The sequence below is a fragment of the Electrophorus electricus genome, chromosome 10 (assembly GCF_041902795.1).
Source record: "Electrophorus electricus isolate QZ-2024a chromosome 10, ASM4190279v1, whole genome shotgun sequence".
NCBI lineage: Eukaryota > Metazoa > Chordata > Actinopteri > Gymnotiformes > Gymnotidae > Electrophorus > Electrophorus electricus.
In genome coordinates this window covers 2,896,727-2,924,389 of record NC_137506.1, presented here as the reverse complement: position 1 = coordinate 2,924,389, position 27,663 = coordinate 2,896,727, and the positions used below count along the sequence as shown (strand labels likewise).

The following is a 27,663-nucleotide window of genomic DNA, read 5'->3' as shown; positions in this document are numbered from 1 at the left end:
AGGTTCAAGCAATGCTCATTTACAAGCACTGGCATTAAAACAGTTTAGTAATATCACATCCTCAGCTCATTTCATGAATAAGTGTTTTAATGTAGTTCTCCAAAAAAGTAACGATAAATCTTAATTTATATATTAGCTTGACAGCTAGCTTAGTATCTCCAGTCAGCCTTGTAGTCCAGTTCCTTAGTTACAGCAGCAACTTCCTTAGTTACAGCAGCAACTTCCTTAGTTACAGTAGCAGCGCCCTTAGGGGATCATCCTCCACAAGTATTTCAGCGTTACGTAAATGAACATGCCCAATGACGATGTAGAAATTTTACCATATGAAGCGAATCAGTGTTTACTTGAACCAGAGTCCTGATGATGAGTTGTCATTGATGGAAGATGAAACGCGTTATGCAGTGTATGCAGTGTTCGGCACTGGCGTTTGGGAAACGAACACCAGGAACCACAGTCGGCCCCACAGTGCCACGCCTGCCTCTCCTTGCCGACGTCTCCGATCTGGTTTGCCAGAATACTAGTACACACCTGAAGACTCCTCACATTCTCCTCATTACTGCCCCCCTACTTCAGCTCCCCATCCTTACACCCATGTCTCAAAGTATCGCCAAGCCCACGTTGCATACCGAGTATTCCGGATACATGTTTGCCTTCCTGGTTTTCAAATCCTGCCTGTGTTTCAGACCTCGTTTCCTGCCTGACCTCTGGACACCTCCCGGATTCTGCCCCACGTTATCAACCTTGGGCTGACCTGACTACGATTACCTGCCCGACTCCTCTAACCTGTTCAGTTTCATTAATAAAACCGCTTGCAATTGGATCCTGTTCCTCGTGTGTGCGTGCAATCATAACAGTTCTAGGGTGTTAGGAAACTCAGTTCTAGGGTGTTGGGAAACTCAGTTCTAGGGTGTTGGGAAACTCAGTTCTAGGGTTTTGGGAAACTCAATTCTAGGGTGTTGGGGAAACTCAGTTCTAGGGTGTTAGGAAACTCAATTCTAGGGTGTTGGGGAAACTCAGTTCTAGGGTGTTAGGAAACTCAATTCTAGGGTGTTGGGAAACTCAATTCTAGGGTGTTGGGAAACTCAATTCTAGGGTGTTGGCAGACAGGGGCTGTTATTCCGCAGGCAGGTCAAGTGTAGGCACATGGGTCAATTGTGGCTGCTCAATAGACATAGATATGCCACTCATAGTTTGCCACTCACTAATTTGCCTAGTGGACACTATATGACTTTTGGCATCTCAGAATTGTTATACAGCACACACTACATGACATCTATCGCCTGTTAACTGTGGCTCTGTTGACGTAGAGGTGTGCTCACTGCACGGGTGATCAAAGATGAAGCTCACGCACCATACAGCCTTCCACGTGGACGGATGCCTGATGACGCACCCTTGATTCCCAGATCATGCTCTGTCACTAAATTACACATGAGACAGGATGGAGACTGCGCAGCTATCTTGTCAGGGAGACGTGAGCATCGAGGGCTGTCAGGGGTTGGTGCAGATCCCAGATCAGGGTTAAAGTCATGTAGCGAGAACCTGCCATTAGTTCATTATCACTGTCATTATCATTAACTCCCTAAACCCTAAGCACTTGCAAATATGTCGTTACTCTCATTCTTCAGTCTTGTAACATGCTTTTCATTGTAGTTCTGACGTAATTAAAATTTTATTGTAATTCCTCAACAATACTCCTTAAGGATAATAATAATATAGTCAGCCTGAAATTAAATGATGATTTAATTAAGACATTTAAAAAATTAAATGATGATTCACTACTGCAAATATAACATCTTAATCTGGGACTGATAAATTCATTCCATAAAGTTGAGTTTTTTAAAAAAGGATGGGAAGGTTGTCTGAGTGTGTTTGTCTGCATGTGGGTGTGTTTGTGTGTTAGCTTGTGTAAGAATGTAGGTATATGAGTGTATCTGTGTGTGTATTTGTGACAGAGTGTGTGTGGGAGGTATCATCATATGAAGTGAATCCAGAGGCTGATGATAAATTTATAGTCAAGGTGCAAAGGTTTTCTCTCTGCCATTGTCATACACACACACACACACACACACACACACACACACACACACACACACACACACACACACACACATACACACATAAGTTTTTATTATTGTTTATTATTGTTGTGTTCATGCAGGCATTGCATGAGTAGGCAAATGTGAATTTGCCCCAGGCAAACTTTAAGTCAGCATTACTCAACGGCGGTCTGTGGGGAGCTGCGCGTGGTGTGGCTTAGTGTTCTCTCCGCTCTGATGCTGCCCGTTCTACACATCAGCTACTTAGTCCACTTTTTAGGAGCGGAGTCAGGTGTGTGAGAAAGAGATCAGAAAAGCACAGGGGTCCCTGTATCCTATTGGGCCAATTCCCACAGTTCTAGCCAATCAGGAATCTTAGATAAACAGGGTAGCCGTGGCAACAGTTTTCAAACACGAAAACAGTCAGGGAACTAATCAAGAAAGTTTCCCTTCTTGTGTTCGTAGATACACACAGATCCTGAAATGTAAAAAATATTGAAATATCTTAAAAATGGCTTAAGATTGCGGTAGAATGGTGGTGTGCAGAAAAGTATTTCATGTTTGAAAATGAATGGGAATACAACATATATTTGATGTGCAAGTTTGTTCCACTCAGTCCTAATGGGCACTCGAAATAAAATGTGCACTCGATCCTAATGAAATAGACAAAATGGCATTTGGTTAGCTATCATTGTCTCCTACCTGTTGTATGTATGGTGATACTGTTTGTTTATCTCTCCATCTGTAATGCATCCACTCACCTGGTGTATGATCTTCAGACTTTGTTTAGAATACAATATATGTATAAGGATGTAAAGGACCATGGACTGTTTCAATGGTGCGTCACAGCAGAGTTATTTTGTCCCCCAACGGTGGCAGGAAGCCAAATATTCTCACCTCAGGTGTATTCTACCTGACTGATCTGCGATCAGCTGGCTGGTGCGGGTGTGGCCCTATTGCTGTAGACGTTCTCGCTAACCTAGGGAGGTTGGACCCTGCACTGAGGTTGACCATGGCGTGCATCTCAATAAAGATGGCGCTGTAGGTGAGACAATGTGAGATCGCTCATCAACAAAACCTTTACTTTCAAGGACTTTTTAAAACCCATGAGCTGGATTTCTTATTTTTAACGGAGACATGGCTTGGTGTTCGTGAATTCAGCTGTCCGCCCGGCCTGTCACTTTTTAAGATGTCCAAGATCTCCTGGAATTAGGGAGCAGTGGCTGTGGAATGTGAAAATCTTGCGGTCGAAACAGATTTGAAGTGGATTTATTGAAACTGGGATGTAGTGACCCCCTTATCTGTCCTGAAATTCATAGGCCAAATTAGATGGTGATTTTATTAATGAATTTATTGGAGTTGCACGCCGGTATTTTTACCCCATGAATTCTCTCGCTGCAAGCCTTTTTGTCAGTAGCTTATTTGGAGACGTTTACATTAGGGTGTGCTATCCTTGCTTCATCTATTTCAAGTGCTGAGGATTTAGTCACTAGTTTTAACTCTGCCTTCCTATCAATCTTTTCCTCTGTAGCTGCTTTTATATCCAGGCACACCAGGGTTAGAGTCAGACAGCCCTGGTTGAATGAAAGCATTCGTATCCTTAGACAAGAGTGTTGAAAAGCAGAGCAGAAAGGGAGGAAAAACAGACTGCATTCATCTTAGGCGATTTTAAATGACTGGCCCGCTTTCCTTTCAAAAAGTCACTAAACGGGCCAGGGAAAGCTATTTTGCAGATATTATATCTAGACAGAGCAATAAATCCAGAATTTTATTTAACACAATAAATTCCATTTTGAACCCACCTGTTTGCTACCTCCTTGAGATTTCTAAAATTTGTGAGGACTTTCAACAGTTTTTTACTGGCAAAATTGAGAAGCTCAAACTGAGGACGACAGCCTCAGGCAATGATCCCCCTTTAAATTTGGGGTGCCTGGACAGTTTTTATAATGTTGAGGCCATTTCCCTTTCTCTGCTGAGAAATGTGGTTTTCCACCTGAAATCTATAACCCCTTCTGGTGATATATCATCCCCACTCTTTTTTTGAAGGAAACATTTGACATAATAGATCCCAATGTGTTGGACATTTCCTGCTTCTGGCACTGTTCCTGCATGTTTCAGGCATGCTGATGTGCAACCCCTCAAAAAACACAATCTTAGCAGCTCTATACTGTCTAGCTGTCAACCAATTTCAAAATGGCCATTCCTCTCTAAAGTTCTGGGGAAGGTTGTGCTTTTACACCTACGCTTATTTAACAAAACATTACATTTTTAAACAAGTGTTGGCCCTTCTAAAAGTGAGTAATGATAGGTGATAAGATTGCTGCTTTCAATACTGTTGACCATAAGTTGCTCATTCAGCACCTTGAGCATATGGTATATGAGCTAAGTTAGCATATTAGCATATAAGCTAAGTCTTATCTTTGTGATAAGACTTTTACAGTACATGTTGATCATTTCTATTCCTCCACTTCTACCGTTCATTGTGGAGTTCCTCAAGGATCTATTTTAGGGCCTTCAGTTTCATTGTTATGTCATAGAGGCTGTACCTCTCCTTGTGGCCAATGGATCTGTGTTCTTTCAAATGCCTGAATGAATGTTTGGATGAAATTAAGTGTTGATTGGCAAACAGTTAAATTACGATAAATCTGAATGGCTCTCCCAAATACACTGACTTTTTAATGAGTAACATTGGTGGACTGTCAGCTTATGTGAAACCTCATGTAAAGAATCTAGGGGTGATATTTGAATATGACCTTATATTAAACAAATGAATTTGTCATCAGGAGTAGCTTTTTCATCAATTGCAAAGATTAAATAAGATTAAATTGCTAAGAATAAAATTTCTGTTGACACAAGATCTGGAAAAAGGCGTAACCTCATTTCATGTCGCTTAGTCTACAGCTTGTATATGGGTATAAGTAAATCAGTCCTCGTTTTCTTGGTACAGTTAGTAAAAAGGCAGCAGCACACCTGCTCACAGGTACAAAAGAGAGAGATCATATCACCCAAGTTTACAGGAGATCATATCACCCTATAATTTACAGGAACTAAATCAAAGTTTTTAAGTCCTTACATGGATCTGCTACGACTTACACAGGAGATTTGCTTCAACTTCATCCTTCTTCCAGGTCTCTGAGGCAATCTGATCTGTTGTTCTTGGCTGGGCCTTGGTCTCAAAGCTCAAAGGTGATCGAATCCACCTAGGAGGTCTGACCCTCCTAGATTACCCACCAGAGGTCCAGTCTGTTGGGGTGCTTCACCCTCTGATCACCCCTGAGAGCCCCACTGCCACATTACAGTACCTTTCTAATTATACATCTAATTTCTATTTACTCTAACTGTGAATTCGCCGTACTCACCTAGTTACATGCATTGCCAGTGGTACTCCCTAGACGAGTTTTAAAGCCCCACTGCATCCATTCTGCTTCTGTCAGCTGTGAGGAGCGGTTCCAACGGGTGCACATTCAGTGTGTTGAACACGCCTCCCATCTCAGGATGTTGGCTATGCCTTTAACATGGCTGGACAATCATAACACTGATGATGTTATAGTAAAAGAGTATTACCTCACAGAGCAAAAGGCAGCCCCCTAAAGCCATCTGAAAACTGTACTCAAAATCCCCATAGTTGCATCATAAATGTTTTTTAATGGTTATTATTTCTAGTTAATAATTATTTATAATACATAAATAAGGCCCCGTACTGTCGTGATACCAATGACCACATGACAACGCACAAAATCCCAAAAGTATATATATATATTTCATATACTTTCAAAAATGGAATTCTAGCTTCACACTGGAGAACCTAAAAGGAAGCTTGCCAATCATTTCACTGAACACCTTCAGACAATCAGAATGAAAGATTTGCCATTTCCAATAGCAAAGCATTTTAACGCTACGGACATCGCATTAATAGCAGCTGTGTGCACTGCCAGTTGTTGCTATGGCATAAATGAAGTAAAGAAATTTAAGGACAAAGAACTGATCTACACCCAGAATGTTAGATCCCCATGGAATGAACGTTATGATTTAAACATCTAACATAAACCGGATTCATCTCCAAGAACTTCAGGAGCACAGATTATGATGGACAGATAGATCTTATGTAGAGGTTTGACCAATTTCTGCAAAAAACCTTTTTTTAAATTCCATTTTAGAGAATTTCAGAGCATTCCAGATTAGTGTCTTTGCAGAGACAGTTCTCTCATGAGTCCTTTTTCTTTTGACAGTCTTTTGGTTGGGTTCAGGTTTTCTAATGTTCGGAACCATAAGCTATGCATGCACACACAAATCTACTGGAAAACATACAGATTGGCACAAATATTTATCTTTTTACAGGCTGTGTTATGTGGTTTAATTTTGTGAAAACATGTCACGACCAGACCATATGAACATGGGTTTTGCATTTTAATACACCGAAGCAAATGCTACAGAAAACATTTAAGGTTGCTCATGTCTGGTCTGAAGACCCAGCCTGGCTGGGTCTGAGATCAGTTTGGATGGAACTCTATCAGCATTGTTTCCGATGGACCACAGGGTCCGACGGGTTCTGGACGCCTGGCCCCGTTCAGTAGCACCTCTTGAATTTGATGAGCTTGTGGAAGGCCTGTTTGAACTCATCGTTGAACATGGTGTAGATGACGGGGTTGATAAGCGAGTTGAGATATCCCAGCCAGGTGAAGAAGTCGAAGAGCAGCGGGTGGAACCAGCACTTCTTGCAAATGGCTGTCACCAGCGTTCCCACGAAGAACGGCAACCAACACACGATAAAGGCACCCAGGATGATGCCCAGGGTCTTTGTGGCCTTCCTCTCCCTTGCCGCACACAGACGCTTCCTCTCCAGCACGCTGTCTGCCAGCTTCACCTTCACGCTGTTGGTGAAGGGCGGAGACCCTCCTCCTCCTCCTCCTCCTCCTCCTCCAGGATGAAGATGCCCCTCCGGGTGGGCGGAGGAGCTGAGGGAGCAGAGAGACGACCCGGCTGACGTCTGGATGAGCTGCGCCGTGGTGAAACGCTTCCCGTGTGACAACGGGGCCTTGAAGATCCTGGAGCGTGCCGCCACGTAGATTCGCCCGTAGAGGATAACGAGCAGCACGGTGGGCACATAGAAGGCGCCGAATGTGGAGTAGAGCGTGTACGAGATCTGGTCTGTGTTGACCAGGCACTCCGTCAGCTCCTCGTGGGCCTTGGCCTGCCTCCAGAACAGCGGCGGCATGGAAATGGAGACGGAGATAACCCAGACGACGGCGATCATGAGCGCCGCCCGCCGCGTGGTCCGCCTCTTGGAGTACTCCAGTGCGTCCGTGATCGCCCAGTAGCGGTCCAGCGCAATCACGCACAGGTGCAGGATGGATGCGGTGCAGAAGGTGATGTCCGATGACAGCCAGATGTCGCACACCACCTGGCCCAGCCTCCACGTCTTGCTCACCGTGTAGACAATGCTGATGGGCATGACCAGGATGGACACCAGCAGGTCGGTCAGCGCCAGGGAGCCGATCAGGAAGTTAGCGGGCGTGTGCAGCTTGCGGGTGAGGACGATGGTTGCGATGACGAAGCCGTTGGACAGCATGGTGGCCAGGGTAACCACAGCCAGCAGAGCGGCGAGGGAGATCTGCAGCCCCAGGAGCGCGGCTTTGTCCCAGGCCTCTGGTCTCCCCGAGCTGCCAGTTGTGTTTGGAAGGTAAAACTCGGCAGTGATGTTGTATTCATCCATCAATCTCTGCTGCTTTTACTCTGATGTTTTTCAAAGAAAAGTGTTGCTTCACGTGGGGTAAAAACGCCAGTTTATACTGTTTGTTTAATTTGCTTCCGCATCAAACACACAAGAAAAGCAGCGGGCTGTTTTCTGAATCAGGCAGTTTTTAGAAGTCAGTTGTTTCAGAAGTCATGTTCGGTGCACACATTCAGTTCCCATGCTTAGAACAGAAGCTTAGGCTGCGGTTCAGTCATCTCTGCATCACTGTTTCATGCAGTTCCGAGTTTATACGGTGGAGCGGAACGTTATCACCCATTATCTCCTTCTCGAATGACGCTATAACCCAAACTCATTTGTTGACACTGTTGAGCCTGTGTTCCAGTCTAATGTGTTGTTGATCTTACTCTCTGCGCATGGAACAAACGAGCCTTCCTTGATGGGTTGCTTAGATTCCTCGTGGAAACGATTGGAGCATGCTTCCTGCTCGTGCGCCGTCCCTGCTGCTGACTGAGGCTACAGGCTGTTGTGGGGGCTCCACTCTGCTTATGAACGCCGCTGGGACCACCTCCCCAGGACACACGAAGAACCAGCTTGGCACCAGAAGTGATCTTTGCCGCTAGCTCCTCCGGCTGGGAGGGGCCACTCCTGACGGAAAGTGCCAAAACGGAGCCACAGGGCCGCGCCGGGACTCGGCTCAGCTGCGGCGAAGGCCGGATTGGATCTGCATTGTAGTGAATATCTACACAAGAGAGAAGGAGAGGATGACAGAGAGAAAAAACAGAGATAGTGAAGAAAACGTGAGGATTTAGTGCGGGACCCAGAGGCATGCGTGAACGCGATCACGATAGCTTTGCGTGCCCCTGCCCTGTCTCTCTGTAACTGATGCATCTCTCTGCAGATTTACAGACCCTTGAGGCTCATGCAAACCGCATAGGAAGCTGTTTAATTAGAGGCATGACACGGCGAACACGTTAATAAAATGCAAATGGGATATTTTATCGCTGTTCCTATTATCTGTAATAGAGAAAGCATGAGCACGCGCAGCAAAACACACTATCATTCATCTTCATCCTAGCTCTCTATCCACTGACTCACACACACACACACACACACACACACACACACACACACACACACATACACTATACCACCCACAAATGATTGCAGTTTTGATTTGTAGCTATTCATCACTGTCTGAGCAGGCTTAGCCTGCTAAGAGCTTTGCTACGGAACCACACGCTGAAAGTTAAAACAGACGTCTGACTTGCATCTTGTCCAAGGTCACTGCAGTCTCCGAGAACTGGCTGGGTCATGTTTCCTACAATTGGATCATATCTTTTCTAAGTGCAAGCACCTAAACTGCACAGAATTTGACCTTCACTATGTCAATTCGAAATTTCAAATAAAAGTTTTTTTAAAAAACAAAACAGAACACAAAAGCTGTTGCCATCTCTCGCCAAACATACTTTCGAACTTGGCCATTAATCCAGGTGTGCCGATGAATCCGGCCATTGAAATCGGCCACTCATACGTTGCAATCAGCACTTCTCTCCATGACGTCTGACTGATAAACGGCCCGTCTGAATGTGGGGGTGCAGACACCTTAAACCCCTTTCGTGGTCTTTCTAGCAGAGTGAGAGGTCAGCATTTGACTGTGTGGCTGTCTTTACACTGAAGGCGTGTAAACGGCATTTAGAGGTGGTAAGAATGTGCTTTTAGGACACACTGAAACACATTTTCCAAACTCAAAGCTTTTTATTCTGAGGAGAGAGAGAGAGAGATAGAGAGAGAGAGAGAGAGAGTGCATGAAAAAGAAAGCAAATGAAAGAAAAGAATGAGAGAGGCACTAAGTGAGAGGGAAAGAGAGCAAGAAAGAGTAGAGAGGGAGTGAGAGGAAGAGAGAAAATATTCCTCCTATCTGGCACTGATCACACAATGAATTCAGCAGATAAATCCGCACTAATGAATCTGATCGGTTTTCCCACTGGCCCCCAAATCCTGAGAATCCCATAACAATAATAACAGGGCAGTAAAATGCACTTCTGCATAATCCTGCACGATAAATAAGCTCTTACCCATTCCTGTTCAAGGAACGTTAGTATTGTGCTTCAGCTATCTGATGAATCTCTTCATGGAGGTGATGGAAACAGCGGTGAGTGGTAAAGTGGCTACAGCGTAGTTGTAGGCTTGCCCCCTGGGGGCCCTATTTGGTATGATCCAGCAGACGGGGGCCGCTTTTGGTACGGTCCGGCAGGCAGGCGACACGAGGCCGTGACACCACCTGCACGACACCTGCACCTCAAGTGTCGACAACACACACCTTTTGCAATAAGGTTGGACATCTTCACGGATATATGAATAAATCGGACAAAAACACGTACATGAGAAGCATCAGGTCAACCCAAATTCCATAACGTGACATCTTAATTTCTCTGCTGGTAAAGCGGTTGTTTTCACACTTTTTTTCCACGCTTCACCCACTGGATGGTACCAAACTTCCCCAGTGGGGCAAAACGTCTCCCAATAGATGGTACTGGAATTGCTCCAGTGGGATACTAATTCCACTTTCACCAGTTCAAACTTTTTCTATGAATCGCACCTGCAGTTAGTTTTAAATAAGTGTTTGTGTGTTTCTGAAAGAGGCAGGACATTCCACCTACAGCCTAACTAACTGCCTTAAGATCTAAGTTAGTGCACTAACTACTTTAAACGCTGAGATAGTTCAGCATTTTTACTTAGTTGTTTCTGATTCCCTTTCAAAATTCGAATGTGTTTGATGTGGCTGGTAGCTGTTCATCTTAAGGGGAAATGTGTCACAGAACGCAGTGTGAGTTAATGCTAATGGATACGGGCAAGACAGATAAAAATAAAAGACTTTATGATCACACATCTGTTTGAAGTTTTCTTGGCTGTCCGAGGACTGGGTGCTCCTGACTCTCTCCACCAGTCAAAATCCATGTCTTTGGTTCACGGACTCTTCTGAGACTTCCTCAGTGCCTACCCACACACTGTACCCACACACTGTATTCACACATTGTACTCACACACTGTACCCACACACTGTACTCACACACTGAGTCTGCTGCTCCAGTACTTCGGTATATACCTGCCTCTGTTAGGTTCCAAAGCACCCACTAGAGAGAGAGAGAGAGAGAGAGAGAGAGAGAGAGAGAGAGAGAGAGAGAGAGAGAGAGAGAGAGAGAGAGAGAGAGAGAGAGAGAGAGAGAGAGAGAGAGAGGCATCATTTGCTTGGAAGTCCAAATGAAATCAGTGGTCATGTAAACTGCCTCATGTTCTCGCAGCAGAAAATAAGATCCATTTTGAGAGGAAAAAGAACCTGCTATCAGGCAGACACAGAGAGAGGAACAGAGAGAGAGAGAGAGAGAGAGAGAGCGAGGGAGAGCTATAAGAAATCCTTTAAACGAGTCAGTGTGTACTTCAATCAGACCAAACCTTTTCAGTTTTTTAGCAAACAACCAAAACAATGGCATGTGGGTCCTGTCAGGTGGGAGTGGGGTGTAACATAAGAAGGCCCTACTGCTTTCACTGCAAGAAGAAGAAAAGGGAAACTGGCATTCCACACACTGCTCTGTCAACACCAGATTTCGTCCTCTCCAAGTCTGAAACCTCATCTGAGAATTGGGCTAGGTGTCATCTTAAACATTCAGTCATTAGTATCTCCTTCACTCCCACAATCCGAGAAGTATGGTCTACGACTCTGGTTTTGAGTCAGGATGCTTTTAAGAACTGTAGCACTTGTGGTCTAAACACAGAGCGTACAGATTACATATTTAAAGTTCACGAGAATGCATCTTTAAGCATTAGTCATTTTAGCCACAAGCATATCCTTCAGTGATGAGCGTTAACCTTCAGTGGTGGGTAAGGACCTTGAGGTCAGTCATGAAACAGCTATAGTTTTACTGCTGAAGGTGGGATATGCTTTAAAAAAAAACACTCAACAAAAGCTGAAAGAGACAGTGAAATATAGTTTTACATGACCTTTGAGCTTTCTGCGTGCTAGCGAGTTGTCTGTGGCTATGCAGTGGAAGTCAGGTCCTGTGAAACGTGTTGGCAGAGAGATCACCGACAGTGTGCTTTTCATGCCGCAAAGCTGCTTTCAGTCCGAGAAACAGTACGAGAGGAGTGTGAAGTTTACTCATATGTTTGCTTGCCTCTGAAGCTCGACTTTGGTCAGACTTTGGTGCCAAAATGGATCAATGGTGTCTCTGTGGCTAAGGTACTGGGCTATTAATCAGAAAGTTGCTGGTTTAAGCCCCACCACTGAAAAGTTGCCACTGTTGGGCCCCTGAACACGACCCTTAACCCTCAGTCATAATTGTAAGTTGTCTTAGATAAACGTCTCAGGTAAATGTGAGAAGTACTGAAATTAAGGTGAAGATTAATGGACAGAAAATGCTTCTTTTGTGCCTGAACATTAATGGTTAACACAGTTATACTTCCACAGCCAGCACTGTGTGTGTTTCGTCTGCATAAGGCGGGACACTTTTCTACTTGACACGCTCTCCTTGTTCTGTGGCCTTCTCATCTCAACGCCACAAGCGATTGTGGGACGTTGCGACAGAAAACCCAAAACCGAGTTAACAAAGTCCTGAAAGGCAAAGGCCTCTGAAGTCTTTGTAGCCTGACCCCTGACATCCCTGACATCCCTGACATCCCTTCGCAATCCAGGCAGGGTGAAGGCTCAGAGAGAGAGAGATAAATTTGATCGAGTGAGACACTCGAGTCACGGGCATGCGCAAAACTCTTGGGTTACAACAAGCACGAGTTCTGTGGCTCTGTGCAGGGGCCGACAGAGCTGTAGGTGCGGCCGCAGGGAAGATGGTCCCCTGACCGGCAGGGCCAGGATGTAGGGCCTGGGTCACACTATAAAGTCTAACCAATGGACCCCGGGGGACAGCGTGATGGGCCATAGAGGTCCATGCATAATGTAAACCACTGCAAGGTTTCATTTTATGGATACAGTGGGTTTGGATATAGCAGATCTGGACACAGTGGACCTGGATACGAAAGGTGTGATTACTACAGGCCCCGACGGAGAAGGTTGAGGTACAGAAGGTCCGGATATAGCAGGTCCGGGTTCAGCAAGTAAACAAGTCCGTTCTGGTGAACTGGCGCAGACAAACGAACCGGATGAGTGAAAGAGGGCCTGGGGCATTTCTCATTTTCAGCAGATGTTTCTGACAGCTGGACAGGACATCGAGAAACAGACAAGAAATTTACAAAACAGAGATGGAAAGACAGGTGTGCAGAAGGGTATGGGTTCAGGTGGGGTAAGGAGACGTTTCAAGGAATATTTCCCTTCCTTGCAAAAGAACCCGGCTCATGTCACTAAACTCTGTCTCCACACCAAACCAAAATGTTTTATCCAAGTCAGCTTATGCAGATCCCTGTCAGTGACTCTGTTTCAGGCAAGTGTCCCAGGGGCCTCTCGTGTAGCGCTTCGTTGACGCAGTGAGGCTTCCGAGCTCTTACACATCCGGCTCCTGTAGGAAAGCCCTTTGCTGTCAGCTGGGAAAGCTCTCCGTCCTCCTCTCCGCAGTCCCAGACGTGGAAAAAGCTGTACGTCTGGCAAGCGTCTGTGGAACGAGCGCGGCGTCTGAGTCTTCCGTGCTCCTCCTGCTGCTGATGTGTGCCGGTCCACGCGAAGCAAAAACAGTAAATTCACATGCGAAATACCAACGCTGTTATCTTTGCGCTTCACAGAGCGCACGGCCGAGCCGTAGGACCAGACAGCGTGTCCAGAAGGACTGCTTTGAAGGTGAGGGGTTACATCAGACGTCTGAAAGCGCATGACCTCCTTAGCTTTTTTGATGCGTTTTGACAGTGATAGGAGAGGGGGGCCCCACAGTGGTGGGCCACAGTTAAAACAAAGCATCTGTACGCAAAGGTATTCCTGCTCCAGCCAGCAGTGGGGGCCCTCAGAACCGGTGGACAATAGTAAGCCCATGTGTGAAGGCAGACGCCGACTAAATCCTGAAGGTCTGCTATAATGAGCATGCTGTCAGAAGTTACTTGTTAAACCTTAATAACAAATGAACCCCTTTTAAGACCGAGGGGTAACATGAGTAGTCACTGATTTAATGAAGTCTCTTTGGCCTTTGTTTAAAAGAATCTAAGAAAGTTTCCTTGGGCAAGAACCATTCACATGAGTCATTCAGAAATACATCAAAGCTGTCCAACTATGTAAATATGTCAAAGCCGTCAAACTACATAAATATGTCAAAGCTGTCCAACTACATAAAAATGTCAAAGCTGGCAACTACATAAATACGTCAAAGCTGTTCATGTACGTAAAAATGTCAAAGCTGATAACTATTTAAATATGTCAAAGCTGACAACTACGTAAAAATGTCAAAGCTGTCTAACTACGTAAATACATCAACGCTGTCCAACTACCTAAAAATGTCAAAGCTGACAACTAGCATTTCACTGCGAGTTATACCATATATGACTATATAAAACAAATAAAACTTTAAACTTTGAACTACGTAAATACGTCAAAGCTCCCCAACTACGTAAACATGTCAAAGCCGTCCAACTACGTAAAAATGTCAAAGCTGACAACTACGTAAATACATCAAAGCCATCCAACTGCGTAAAAATGTCAAATCTGCAAAAACTCAAGTCCTCAAGTGAAGGCAGAGGAGGTGTTCCTATTTCAAACAAAGTGTGTAAACCTGCGTTGATCTATCACTGGAGTCCTGAGGCTGAGAGCCCCTCTAATGAAGCAGTGAAGGTGAGCCGCGAGCGTTTCTACTGGAGCATACGCAGCTGGTGCTCTCACACTCATCTACAGTCATTAGCCTAGAACAGAAGATGAAAAAAGAAAGTTGCGGGGAAAAAAAGCGCGTTTACGTTTGTCGGACTTTTACTGAAAGCTGCTCAAGAGCATAATTAACAGGGTTAAATCTTGCTTACTGATCTTACTGGAGATTAACTGATCGCGTCTGTTTGGCTTGCATGTCACACTCACATCTCCTGCACGCTCTCAAGTGGAGGACCGGTTTGCGACTGGTTGAAAGTCCAACCAACCTTCTTCCCAGTTTTCAACATGCGAATGAAACATCAAGCCAACGTGTAAGTGTCAGAAACAAGGCGAACTAGCTGAGAAGTGGTCAGCAGAAAAGCGCTCATATGGCTCTAGAAAGCAAGTCTCTCAAATATAGCTACCGCAAGCCGGTTCTCCCTTACAGACTGCCGTCGCTGTACCCGAGAAAAGCTTCACTGGCTTTTCTTCCAATAGACTTTTTTGGAAGCGATAATGCAAGGTGCTTGAGGACTGTCTGCACAGCAAAAACCTAGAGAATTAACTCTCGCAGTGCTGAATTAACTCTGACGGTGCTGAAATACCCCCCCCCCCCAACCCACCCACCCACACAAACATGTGTATACACACACGCACAGTAGCAGTTTGGCAGAGGCAGTTTATATGACCTTCAACAGCTGGACGTGTGTGATGTCGGGGGTTTTACTACTAGGGGAGTACAATGGTTTCTCTTCTGTTAAAAGTTCTGCAACTTTATCCATGCTCCACTTTTCTTCTGCATTTCAACTTCTGTTAACATGTTCTACAAGTCACCTGAAGCTCAGGTTTCAGCAGAGCATCTGCTAATAACTGTAAATATATAATGACAGTAATAATTCGTTTTTTTCATATACAATCACATACAAAATAAGTAACCGAATTCAGTAAAGTGGCTACACATTTATAAATATGTGTTAAGTAACGGCAAACAATATTTCTTTGTTAATATTTCCGCAAAGACTGACTGAAAAATATGATTAGCTCAAGCTGAATTACTCTGTGTTCGATTTTTTTCTTTTTAAGGAGACTAATGGGCTTCTTTAAGATGGGGGATTTCAATTAGTCATAAGCATTTATCTTTAAGAGACATTTCTTTGCTTTGTTGAGTCAAGCGGTCACCGTTCAGTGTTCAGTGTAAACTATGCTCTTTCTTTGCTGCTACAGCAGATAGACAGTGGCAGTATGCCAAAGACTATGCCAATGGCTTGTCTTGATCAGTGGGGTGGATCTGATGTTCTTTGCAAGGTGCACACCTTGTAATAATGTTTAATAATGTCCGAATAAAAGACTCACTCTGAAAAACCATGAAGTACCCAGCAGGGTGCCTGTCGAGAACCTAGCCACGCACACTTCATATGGGCTGGCTGTTTTCCTAGAAGGGACAAACATTATCTAGGCGTCAGGCCTTCAAAATGGCAGAGCCGCGATGTGAGAGATGGGCCCTTCCACTGAGCTCTGTGTCTACGAGGTTGTCGATGGGCTGACTGTGTGTTTCCAGAACTTTCCAGGGACTCTGATTTTGTCAGTCCTTCAAGGTCAGTTAGATCTATTTCTCAAGGATGGGTTATCCTTGTCAATGTACTGACACAACTGGGACAAAAAATGTCTGAGCTTTTTTGTCTCTCTCTCTCTCTCTCTCTCTCTCTCTCTCTCTCTCTCTCTCTCTCTCTCTCTCTCACACACACACACACATAAACACACACACACACACACACACACACACACACACACACACACAAAAGAAACCATGATGAGTGTTCATTGTAAAGTCAGCTGTTTAGCTGGAGTTTCTACTTTATTATTATCAGACCACCAAGCTCTTTTCTCTAATGGGGAAAGAGAGAAATAGGGGTGGGAAGAGGGAGAGAGAGAGAGAGAGAGAGAGAGAGAGAGAGAGTGTGGGAGAGGTAGAGAGAGAAGTAGACAGAGAGAGGTAGAGAGAGAGAGGTAGAGAGAGAGTGGGAGAGGTAGAGAGAGAAGTAGACAGAGAGAGGTAGAGAGACAGAGAGAGAGGTAGAGAGAGAGTGAGGAGAGGTAGAGAGAGAGTGAGGGAGTGGTAGAGAGAGAGAGTGAGGGAGAGGTAGAGAGAGAGGTAGACAGAGAGAGTTAGAGAGACAGAGAGAGAGGGAGAGAGAGAGTGCGGAGAGGTAGAGAGAGTGAGGGAGAGGTAGAGAGAGGGTGAGGCAGAGAGAGAGGTAGAGAGAGAGTGAGGGTGAGGTAGAGAGAGAGTGAGGGAGCGGTAGAGAGAGAGAGAGTGAGGGAGAGGTAGAGAGAGAGGTAGACAGAGAGAGGTAGAGAGACAGAGGGAGAGGTAGAGAGAGAGTGAGGGAGAGGTAGAGAGAGAGTGAGGGTGAGGCAGAGAGAGAGGTAGAGAGAGAGTGAGGGTGAGGTAGAGAGAGAGTGAGGGAGAGGTAGAGAGAGAGTGAGGGTGAGGCAGAGAGAGAGAGAGTGAGGGAGAGGTAGAGAGAGAGTGAGGGTGAGGCAGAGAGAGAGGTAGAGAGAGAGTGAGGGAGCAGTAGAGAGAGTGAGGGAGAGGTAGAGAGAGTGAGGGAGCGGTAGAGAGAGAGAGGTAGACAGAAAGAAATTCCATCTTTGAAGGGACCAAATGGTTCCAAAAAGTCTCCACAAATGTACATTTATAGAAATAATGTTTTGCAGAAAAAAACTCAAAAGGCGACATTCACAGCTGCTACAATCACATTCAACCCTTAAGAGCTTAAGTTTGGTCTAAGTTTAACATTATCACTGCATTACATGAGCCAAAAACAGTTAACGAATGAAGATGAGCATGGAGGTGTAAACAGATCAAGACACAAAGTAATTAATGTAATTAATGTAATTAATGTAATTAATGCCAGGCATTAATTACACACTCTGTCTCTCATTCTCCTTTTTCTCTTGGTCTTTTCTTCTTTTTTTCTTTTATTCTCTCTCTCTCTCTCTCTCTCTCTCTCTCTCTCTCTCTTGCTCTCTCTCTCACACACACACACACACAAACACACGCACTTTGTAGGCTGTAGGCCTGCCTCCTCCATCCACATTAAATAATAATAAAAACCCACCAGAGCGATTGACTGGAGTGAACATCCAGGCTCCAATGCAGGCTGTAATGGTGTCAGATCGATGTTTGAATTATAGATGTGTAAGACTTTACCTGAGCAGGAGAACTGTTCTGCAGGAATGGGGTGAAACACTCTAAGCGCTTTAATATGCTCAAAACCTGAAAAACTTAGGAAATCTCATGATTTCAGTCATAAATTCGGCATGACGAGAACGACTTTTTTTAAAGTGCTCGTGTTTGTAAGTACTTCTGATCCTTATTACCGCTTAACAGTAATGGCTGAAAATTTGTTCTGGACAACGATGCGTCCGAATGACTAAAAGGATATATGAGCACTCAGAGGGGAGTGGTTAAGTAATGAAGAGGGAGGACTCGTGGGGTGTGTGTGTGTGTGTTTGGGTTTATGGGGTGGCGGTAGCGAGAAGGAGAGAATTTCAACCAATTTCAGATATCGCACAGCTTCAGTAAGAATGAATTATGACGTGTGAGATGAAGATGTGCTGGTACTGATTTTTATGGCAATGTATTATCTCTTTTCCTCACCCAGAACCAGCTCCATGATTCCAATCAGTCTGGCTACAAACTGGCACATTCAATAGAAAAGGCCTTCATAGCAGAGACGGAGAAACATCAGGCTGCCAAAGGTGCCAAACTGTCATCCGTCTTGATTCTCCTGGACCTTTTGGCAGCCTTTGACACAGTAAACCACAACATTCCCCTCACTGTTCTCTTCAGCCTTGGTGTGACTGGCGTGACATGGAAATGGTTTCAGTCCTATCTGGATGGACGGTCCTATCAGGTAACATGGAGAGGATCCACATCCAATCCATGTAGATGCTCCACCGGTGTCCCCCAGGGCTCAGTATTGGGCCCCCTTCTCTTCTCTTTGTATACTCATTCTCATGGTGATGTAATATCTTCTCATGGCTTCTCCAACCACTGCTGTGCTGACAACACCCAACTATTTCTTTCTTTCCCATGCCCCGACACGCAGGTCTCCAGATGTACTTCAGCATGCTTGACTGACATTGCGTCATGGATGACAGCCCACCACGTGAAGCTCAACCCCAGGAAAACTGAGCTTCTGTTCATCTCAGGAATTCCCAGCCCTTACTATGACCTCACGGTTTCCTTCGAGAATTTCCTTGTAGCACCATCTGAAAATGCTCATGGCCTGGCCATTACCTTGAACAATCAGTTCTCATTTCAAATCTTGCAGATTTCTGCTTTGTAACATATGAACGATTCAGCCATTTCTTTCGCAGGAAGCCGCCCAGGTACTTGTGCAGTCTTTTGTAATCTCAAAGCTCGACTACTACAACTTTTGCTTGCTACTTACTGAGCCATCAGACCTCTACACTCTTTCTTGAATGCAGCAGCACGACTGGTCTTTAACATTCCAAAGTTCACACATCACTCCACTGCTGCGCTCCCTTCATTGTCTTCCAGTAGCTGCCTGTATCAGATTTAAAACCTTGATGCTCGTCTACAAAGCCATAATGGACCAGCCCCTCCATACATGATGGTCAAAGCCCAAGCCGTCCCTCGAGTACTCTAAGTGCGCCTCAGCTTGAAACACCATGCTTCAAGTCTCATAGAAGACAAGCATCAAGACTATTCCGTTCTGGTTCTAGATGGTGGAATGAACTTCTGCTTGCTGTCTGGACCGTAGAGTCCCTTGCAGTCTTCAAACGCAGACTGAAGACCCATCTATTTGTGGAATAATTAAATGACCTCTGATCCTGCACCTATGTTGAGTAACTGAAACTCTAGTACTTATTGTAGGGTATTGTTTGTTATCATTGTTTGAGATAGAGCTTATACATGTTTCACACTTCTAGGCATTAGCTTTGATCCCCGTTGTCATGTTATCCCGGTCTCCTACCAGGACGAACACTACGGCCAAGGTTCGTACCACTAACCTGCCCCATTCACAATCACCTGCCTTTTGACAGGAGATGCCTGCACCTCATTACATGTCACTATATATACTCCTGCAGGTTTGGAGAGATAGCACTACGCATTAGCAGTCGAGACCTCAAGTGCCCTTCAGTGCAATGCTGCTACAGTGAAGAAGATTTGATTTAGAGTTGTTTTGTGTTATTAAAATCCTAATGGATAATAAAAAACAAGTCTGTTCTACTTTGTCTCTTGCTTCCTCTGTGCTGCCTACGTCACACCTGTATTTCAACAGTATTCTAGTTCATTGGTACCTTGGACTCTGACCTGCTGTACTGGCTAGGATGTGTTCTATGAGTAAATGACAAAGCACTTTTGTAAGTTGTTTTGCATAAGAGTGTCTGCTAAGTGCTGTAAATGTAAATGTAAATGTAAATGTAAATTTTATATAATATTTTTACATTTTATGTCAGTTGTAGCTCTCTGAGGAACTAAATGCTGTGCTGTTTGTTGCCTGATTGCTAGGTTCTAAAATAATCTGGCCTGATACTAATGACAAATGGCTTTTGCCCTTACATGCGTCGCCCCTGGTTACACTGTACTCTCTCCGAATGTTAGGAGACCCACCACGACTTCTCTAAAAGCGCGAGAGATTTGTTTGATTGCTGCCAGACTCCAGATGCCAGTAAAAGTCTGGCTGTCCTGGAGCAGTACTGGGACATGTGAAAAGAACTTAAAGAAGATTCCAGAATGTTCTGCTGTAGCTGGCACTGACCCAGTAGAGTAATCTGGCACTGTACGCATGGAAATCTGGACAAATCCGGAGTAGATAATCTCACACTTCTAAGAGGATGAAGAGGAGAAGAGAAAATGGAATTTTTCAGGGCAAAGATGAGCATGAGATTCAGGTTGTTTGACTGTCCCTACTGCTTGCTGATGTTATCTTTCGGGAAAATTGAATCTCCAAGGGAATTTTCAAACGCTGCACTCAAACAAATCACATTTCATAGCTTCAGAGATTGCCGATTTCATACCAGAATGATTTTTCTATTTTCTTCCCCATTAGATGAATTTCCACTGTGTTAATATTCTATTTCTAATACTGCTTGATGTCTGGAGGAATTGTTGAAAAGTGTCTCTGCTGTTCTGCTGTGGGTAAATAAGATGTTAGCTCATTCCAGGGCTCTGTGTGTGTGTGTGTGTGTTTCTCTCACTCTGTCTCTGTCTCTCTCTCACTCTGTTTCTCTCTGACTTTCTCTTCTTCTTCTTCTTCTCTCTCTCTCTCTCTGTCCTCTCCTCTCTCTCTCTATCCTTTTCTCCATCTCTCTCTCTCTCTCTACTAGTACAGGGCAGCTCACTGACTGACAACATTCGGCTTTGTGAATTATTACTTAAGTGGTGCTTTGCGGTCGAATATAAGCACAACCTGCTCATCTGTTCCAAATCAAGAGCTCAGCAAAACAATCCAAACAAATGAACGACCACTAATGGTGTCAGTCAGCCGGAAGCTCTACTAGCTGAAGCACCATCTACTACACTGTAATTGGCACCGTAATTAGAATCGTTTGGCCTAACTATCCCTTTGGACTTTGAACAACTTTTTGCTAAAAAAGCCCAGTTTGCATTTAAAGGGAAAGTGCCCAGGGCGCATAAATCGTCCAGCCGTTTCTGATTAGCGTGAAACAGAAGAGCCAGACTTCCTTGCCAAAAGTTGATATGGCTTATTATAATAATTGCAGTATCATAATTGCAAATGCATATGAATGTGCACAAGCCACAGAATGAGGCGTTCGGAAGGTTTACCGTTGGCCCTGGTGGGGGTGGGCTTAGAGGATGCAGCGTTTCTCACAGACTGTGGGGGTGGGCTTAGAGGATGCAGCATTTCTCACAGACTGTGGGGGTGGGCTTAGAGGATGCAGCGTTTCTCACAGACTGTGGGGGTGGGCTTAGAGGATGCAGCATTTCTCACAGACTGTGGGGGTGGGCTTAGAGGATGCAGCGTTTCTCACAGACTGTGGGGGTGGGCTTAGAGGATGCAGCGTTTCTCACAGACTGTGGGGGTGGGCTTAGAGGATGCAGCGTTTCTCACAGACTGTGGGGGTGGGCTTAGAGGATGCAGCGTTTCTCACAGACTGTGGGGGTGGGCTTAGAGGATGCAGCGTTTCTCACAGACTGTGGGGGTGGGCTTAGAGGATGCAGCGTTTCTCACAGACTGTGGGGGTGGGCTTAGAGGATGCAGCGTTTCTCACAGACTGTGGGGGTGGGCTTAGAGGATGCAGTGTTTCTCACAGACTGTGGGGGTGGGCTTAGAGGATGCAGCGTTTCTCACAGACTGTGGGGGTGGGCTTAGAGGATGCAGTGTTTCTCACAGACTGTGGGGGTGGGCTTAGAGGATGCAGCGTTTCTCACAGACTGAGCTACAGGTGTCGCGTCCTCCACGTTCCTATGGCCAGTCAGTTTCGGTAGGTTAGTTTAGAACAAATATTACAAATACAGTGGGGCTATTTAAGCAACACGGAGTAGTTTGAATGCCATGACATTCTCACACAAATAAGATTTTAAAAGTTATATAAAAGAACCAGAGAAAGGAATCCTTCTGCTCCTGTGCCATTATATTATATTAAATGATTATATGATTATTATCTCATATTAAAATTATTATAATATTATCTTAGATAACCACACTGTAGATTGAGGCAGAACACAATCACACGACCACACACACACACACAAATTACATGGAGCACTGCAAATTACAGGACTGTGGTACACAATGCTGTTACGCAGAGTCTCCAGGGAAAATCTGCTGCGCAAATTATATAATGCCATGGTAGTGAAGGAAAAAGGCAGCCAAGATCTTTTATGCATTTGTGTGTGTGTGTGTGTGTGTACATGACTCACGGACATGTAGCATGACCTAATGAGACACCCGATTGTAGGTTGGGGATGTCCAGTCTGTTCTCTGCTTTGTTCTCTCAGCCTCTCCAAGTGTGAGGTAAGGGTCAGGTGCAGGTCAGGTGACGGCAGCGACTCATGAGTATTGGATCCACTAGGTCCTTTAATAAATGCACAGAGTGAACGCTTACACCTGCTCTGGTTTAACTGAGCTCAGGCAGGCCAGCATACCGCTGCCCACTTTAAAGACTCACTGCCGCTGAGGTAAGTTAGAAACCAAAAGTGAGAATTGCTGTCTGATTGACTGCCTGGTTGATTGATTGACTGATTTATTGACCGATCGCTTCACTGTGGGATTGATTGCTATATTGATTGAGTTTGAGTTCCGAATGTAACGTACACCTGTACGTTAGTGTGATGTATGGCTGGCATCATCCCTGCACCCCTTACGCATGAACCAGGTGTTCAATAACACGAAGGACCAGGTGCAGTTGAGCTGGGACTGGACGCTGGAACAGAGCTACAACGTGGACTGTCTCAGGGAATGTGAGTGTGCGATATCTGCCTGTAAAAGCGTCCTTGAGTTTGAAAAATGTAACTATGTAACTGAATAAATGTAACTAATAATAATAATAATAATAATAATAATAATAATAATAATAATAATAATATAATAACAATAATAACAGGAATTGCAGGGTAAATCCCATTTTACAGAATATGGAGAAAAACTGAGATGGTAACTGGGGGAGTGAGAGAGGGAGAGAGAGGGAGAGAGAAAGGGAGGGAGAGAGAAAGGGAGGGAGAGAGAGAGAGAGGGGGAGAGAGAAAGGGAGGGAGAGAGAGAGAGAGGGAAGGAGAGAGAGAAAGGGAGGGAGAGAGAAAGGGAGGGAGAGAGAGAGAGAGAGAGAGGGGGAGAGAGAAAGGGAGGGAGAGAGAGAGAGAGAGAGAGGGAAGGAGAGAGAGAAAGGGAGGGAGAGAGAAAGGGAGGGAGAGAGAGAGAGAGAGGGAAGGAGAGAGAGAAAGGGAAGGAGAGAGAGAAAGGGAGGGAGAGAGAGAGAGAAAAAAGAGCATTCAGACCCTTTCGTTTCAGTGGAAGAGAAAATCAGAAGAAGACAAAGGCAAAGAAGAAGATGCCGTGGGTTCAGAATGAGCTTAAATGCATCAAAGAGGGACGTGGAGGAATAACAGGCAGACGGGATTAGTTCTTCAGGCAGGAAGGATCGCGACTGTCACCATCGCCGTCAGAGCACTGTTCCATCAGAAAGAATCCGCTTAAAACTCAGTGGTGTTGTTGGCGTGCTTGAATTTCTCTGTGCAGGGTTGGGTCTGGCCAGAGCATGGAGGTGTTTGTTCAGGTAGGGGACCCGTCCGGACTGACAGGTATTAGTGAGACATCAGAAGACAGGTCAGGTGAGAACAGGCGCGGTTTAAGGGAGGGTGGTTTGCTTGCCCTTCGACCTTGACAGCAGATACAGGCATAGCGCAAGTATGTAGACCAGCGCTCAGTGAGACATGCTACAGCGCTCTGTCTGCACGCAGTGAGACATGCTATGACGCTCAATCTGCACACAGTGAGATATGCTATAGCGCTCAATCTGAACAGTGAGACTTGCTACAGAGCTCTATCTGCACTCATTGAGGCATGCTACACCACAGTGAGACACTCTACATGTATTTGCACACTTGAAGTCGTTGACAGTGATGAGTCTCTAAGGCCATTGAGTCCAGTCAAGAGGATACACTCAGCAATGGAGTTTCAGTGCCAATATCATTACATAAGCACAACAATGACCATTTCAGCAGAACTGAGGAATTGGAACTAAAGGAATTCTTTGTGTGAAAGGCTTAACTGTAGTACTCAACCATTAAGCTCGAATTGAACATCGAATGTATAAAACAAAGATTTTACACCTTAAATTAAACTGGTGTCATTTCCAATCCAGTGAGCTGCGCTACCAAGCCAAAAGAAAGATGACAAAGAAGCTTTTTAAAAATGACAGCCAGCTTTAAGTGCTGACAACGTCCCATGTGCACTCATTCAGGTGGACTTCTATGAGTGTGTAAATGATCACTTTTGGTGATAATTTCTCAACATTCAGAACCATAAGAATTAAATTCCCACTCAACACTCAATACTAAGGCCTTCGAGTAAAATGTTAGTTTTCCCCTGTCCCATCTGCCCCGTCTGTTCCGTCTTCCAGTCATCTCTGGTAATACTGACCTGGTCTCTCTTGGATGGAAACATGTCCCACAGGGTTGTTTATCTTCTCCATGGTATTCTTCCAGAGATTCTTTGATTGTTTTTTGAGAATGAGAGTTCCAAGGCCACAGGTCATGAACAGATTCAGTCCAACATTGGCCTCATAGCAGACCATTTCCTGTTCGTTTCTTTGACTTGACCAATCGGCCGATGAGCTGGAGATGATGTCTGGAATATGGATTGTAGAAATTTCACTCTTGAGAATTTCTCTGATGCTGCACTATTGGCCAACTTGAGAGGTGCAGGTGAATTTTTAAAAAAGGAATCTATTGACGTTGAAAGTGGACCAGTAGCCGGGAATGTTAGGGAGGGCACGTGAGATTTAGGACAGTTTCCCAGCTGATTCTGACCCAGTGACGTCTCGTCAGTTCTATCAACTGCTGACAATTCGACGCAGCAGCGCACAGAGAATTCCAGCATCCCGCTCAGCTCGCGCTGTACCTCTGAGTAGGCTGGTGCCCATGGAAAGCACTCTGACAGTGCAGCGCAGTGATAGCTAGAGATTTTTATTCTGCAGCAGGTATACAGAGGCATCTGTGGTGGTTCTCAGGAGACAATATCTTTCTCTTTGTATTGTGGCTTCTGGCCTCTGCATGAGTGTGTGTGTGTGTGTGTGTGTGTGTGTGTGTGTGTGTGTGTGTGTGTGTGTGTGTGTGTGTGTGCGTGTGTGAGTGAGTGTCCGTGTTCCTTTTGCCAACCATTAAAAAAAAAATCATGTTAGTCTTAAGCTAAAAGCTAAGAGGCATTTCACTTTTGGTCAAATTTTAGCCATTTAATATTCACTCATTGGATCAATATAAAAATGCAAAAATACAGTCAACAACAACAACAACAACAAAACACCAGCAGTTTTAGTCACTTAGCTGTGCATGTGGTGCACCTGAAGCTGACAGACTTCAGACCGATTTGCTACACTACTGTGCACAACTGAGTGCAACTATATAACTCTGTTACATAATGACTGGATTTAGGATGAGTTGTTAGGTGAGCGTAGAACAAAGTTTCAAACCGTTATGAGCTAATGACTTAGGTAGTTCACCTACCTAGATCAGCGGTTCCTCTCACTCTTCTCCTGAAACAAGGCCTGCTTCTTAGGCCTGCTTTCCCAGAATGCTAGGGTTTGGGTGTTGCTTTCCCAAAATGCTAGGGATTTTGATTCCCCAGAATTTTAGGGTTCGGTGTTGATTTCCCAGAATGCTAGGGTTCGGGGTTTTAATGTAGTGGCCGTACAGTTTGGTAAAGCGGTAGTTGAGAAGGGCATTATGTCTCCACAGTGCCCTGTGAAGCGACAGTTTCAGCTTTTTCATGCACTCAGAGGGAAAGGGAGAGGAAGAGAAAGAGTGTGAGAGAGTGAAATAGAGTGAAAAATGGAGAGAGTGAGAGAGAGAGAGAGAGAGAGAGAGAGAGAGAGAGCTAGGGAGTGAGAGAGCACAAAGGAGAGAGGAAGAAGAAGAAGACTAAATGGTGATGGACAGTGCACGATTGAATGTGGTCCAGTCATTCAGCCTGAGCTCAGGGCAGTAAGTAGGGCTGCATTTACAGTGACGGAGGGTGACACACACACACACACACACACACACACACACACACACACACACACACACACACACACACACACACACACACACACACACACAGCCGCATTTCCACTGGCAGAGGGTTACGAGGCCTGTGCTATAATTACCTTTGTCATCATTCAATCAATAAATCACTACTCAAAGCGAGCCTCACTCACGAGCTGAACACAGAAAACTGATGCTCCTGATTACAGCACAGAGACAGCGTGGATGATAACGTGCACAGTAACGAGCCGCGCGGGTTAGCACGTATAACCTGAAACTCAGAGTTAATTACACACTCTGGCGTGAAAAGAACGAGAGTAATAGAGACGAACAGATAAACCCGTCAACGGAGAGACCGAAGACAGATGAGTGGAATCAGTTCATCCATCTCTCCGTGCACCGCGTATTCGTTCCGGCATACCGTTTTGCAGCTTTGCGCAGAAGCTCTGCTCTTTTCAGAGACAGGTAAACGCTTGTGCCTTTTAAATTAACGACTGATGCATAGAGATGCTTGAAAGAGCCTTTATGGAATTAAAACCATTTAAAAATCCATTATTTTTCTTTACAGCTGCAGCCTACCATTAACTTCACCAACATGCGGAACCCGAGTCCCGAGTCACACTTTTGGCAAACTACAAAGTGTTGAAAGTTATCGAGAGTAGGTTTGGCTTACTAGATGCGTTAGACAGAAACGCTGGTCCGCTGCCCCAAGGGGAGTCGCATCACATTACGGGCGTACGTGGGTGGCATCAGTCCGTCTCAGATACACATCCCGGAGTCACATTGTGACTGTTTGGAAAGCTCCCGCTGGCTTCTGATGCGGACACCGTCCGCGTGCCTCAGTGCGCGGTACAGCACGTCCATGCCGAAGTCGCGTGAAAAGTGCCTTCGTCGGTCAGAAAGCAGTACATGTTGCCCTCTCCAAAAGACGCAAGGAAACACAATACGGAATAGACTGCAAGTACGCCCACGCCACTGCAGCCCCCCGTCCCCCCGAAAAAGAGAGAAAACGCGCACCGTCCCGTTGCGCTCGGCACCTGCACCTGCACGCGGGACGCCTCGTCTGAGCGCAAGGTGTCGTTCCGTGCGCACGGGCTGCCTGCATGCGCAATCCCGGTTGAGGCTGCTGGTTGCAGCTCTGCGATTTTTGAAAGCAGGAAGTTTTTTTTTTTTTTTTTTTTTTTTTTTTCCGTGGTTCTCGTGGACTTATCAGAAATGCGGCAGGGCTATAATGGTATGACATGTTCTCTTACACCCGAGGTCTTTTTGTTTTCTCTTTTTAAAGAGTTTTTGTAGGATCAGTGGTGATTTCTGTGGCAGTTCTGTACAGTTTCGCAACCGTCACGGATGCACGTCTCCTGGCTCTACATATGTTAACAAGTCTTTAATTAAACGGGGACGTTATGTGCGAATGGTGTGTGTGCCA

General features: G+C 45.1%; 1 protein-coding gene across 1 annotated transcript; it reads right to left on the bottom strand.

Annotated features, from left to right (window-relative positions):
• Window positions 1-6,428: 6,428 nt before the first annotated feature.
• htr1d (5-hydroxytryptamine (serotonin) receptor 1D, G protein-coupled) lies at window positions 6,429-27,242 on the bottom strand. The gene is made up of 3 exons (XM_027031334.3): window positions 26,911-27,242; window positions 10,802-10,865; window positions 6,429-8,470 (listed from the first exon to the last, which is right to left on the bottom strand). Exon 3 carries the CDS (start codon window positions 7,747-7,749, stop codon window positions 6,604-6,606), a length of 1,146 nt encoding a protein of 381 aa, XP_026887135.2. The 5' UTR covers window positions 7,750-8,470; window positions 10,802-10,865; window positions 26,911-27,242; the 3' UTR covers window positions 6,429-6,603.
• Between the last annotated feature and the right edge of the window lie 421 nt (window positions 27,243-27,663).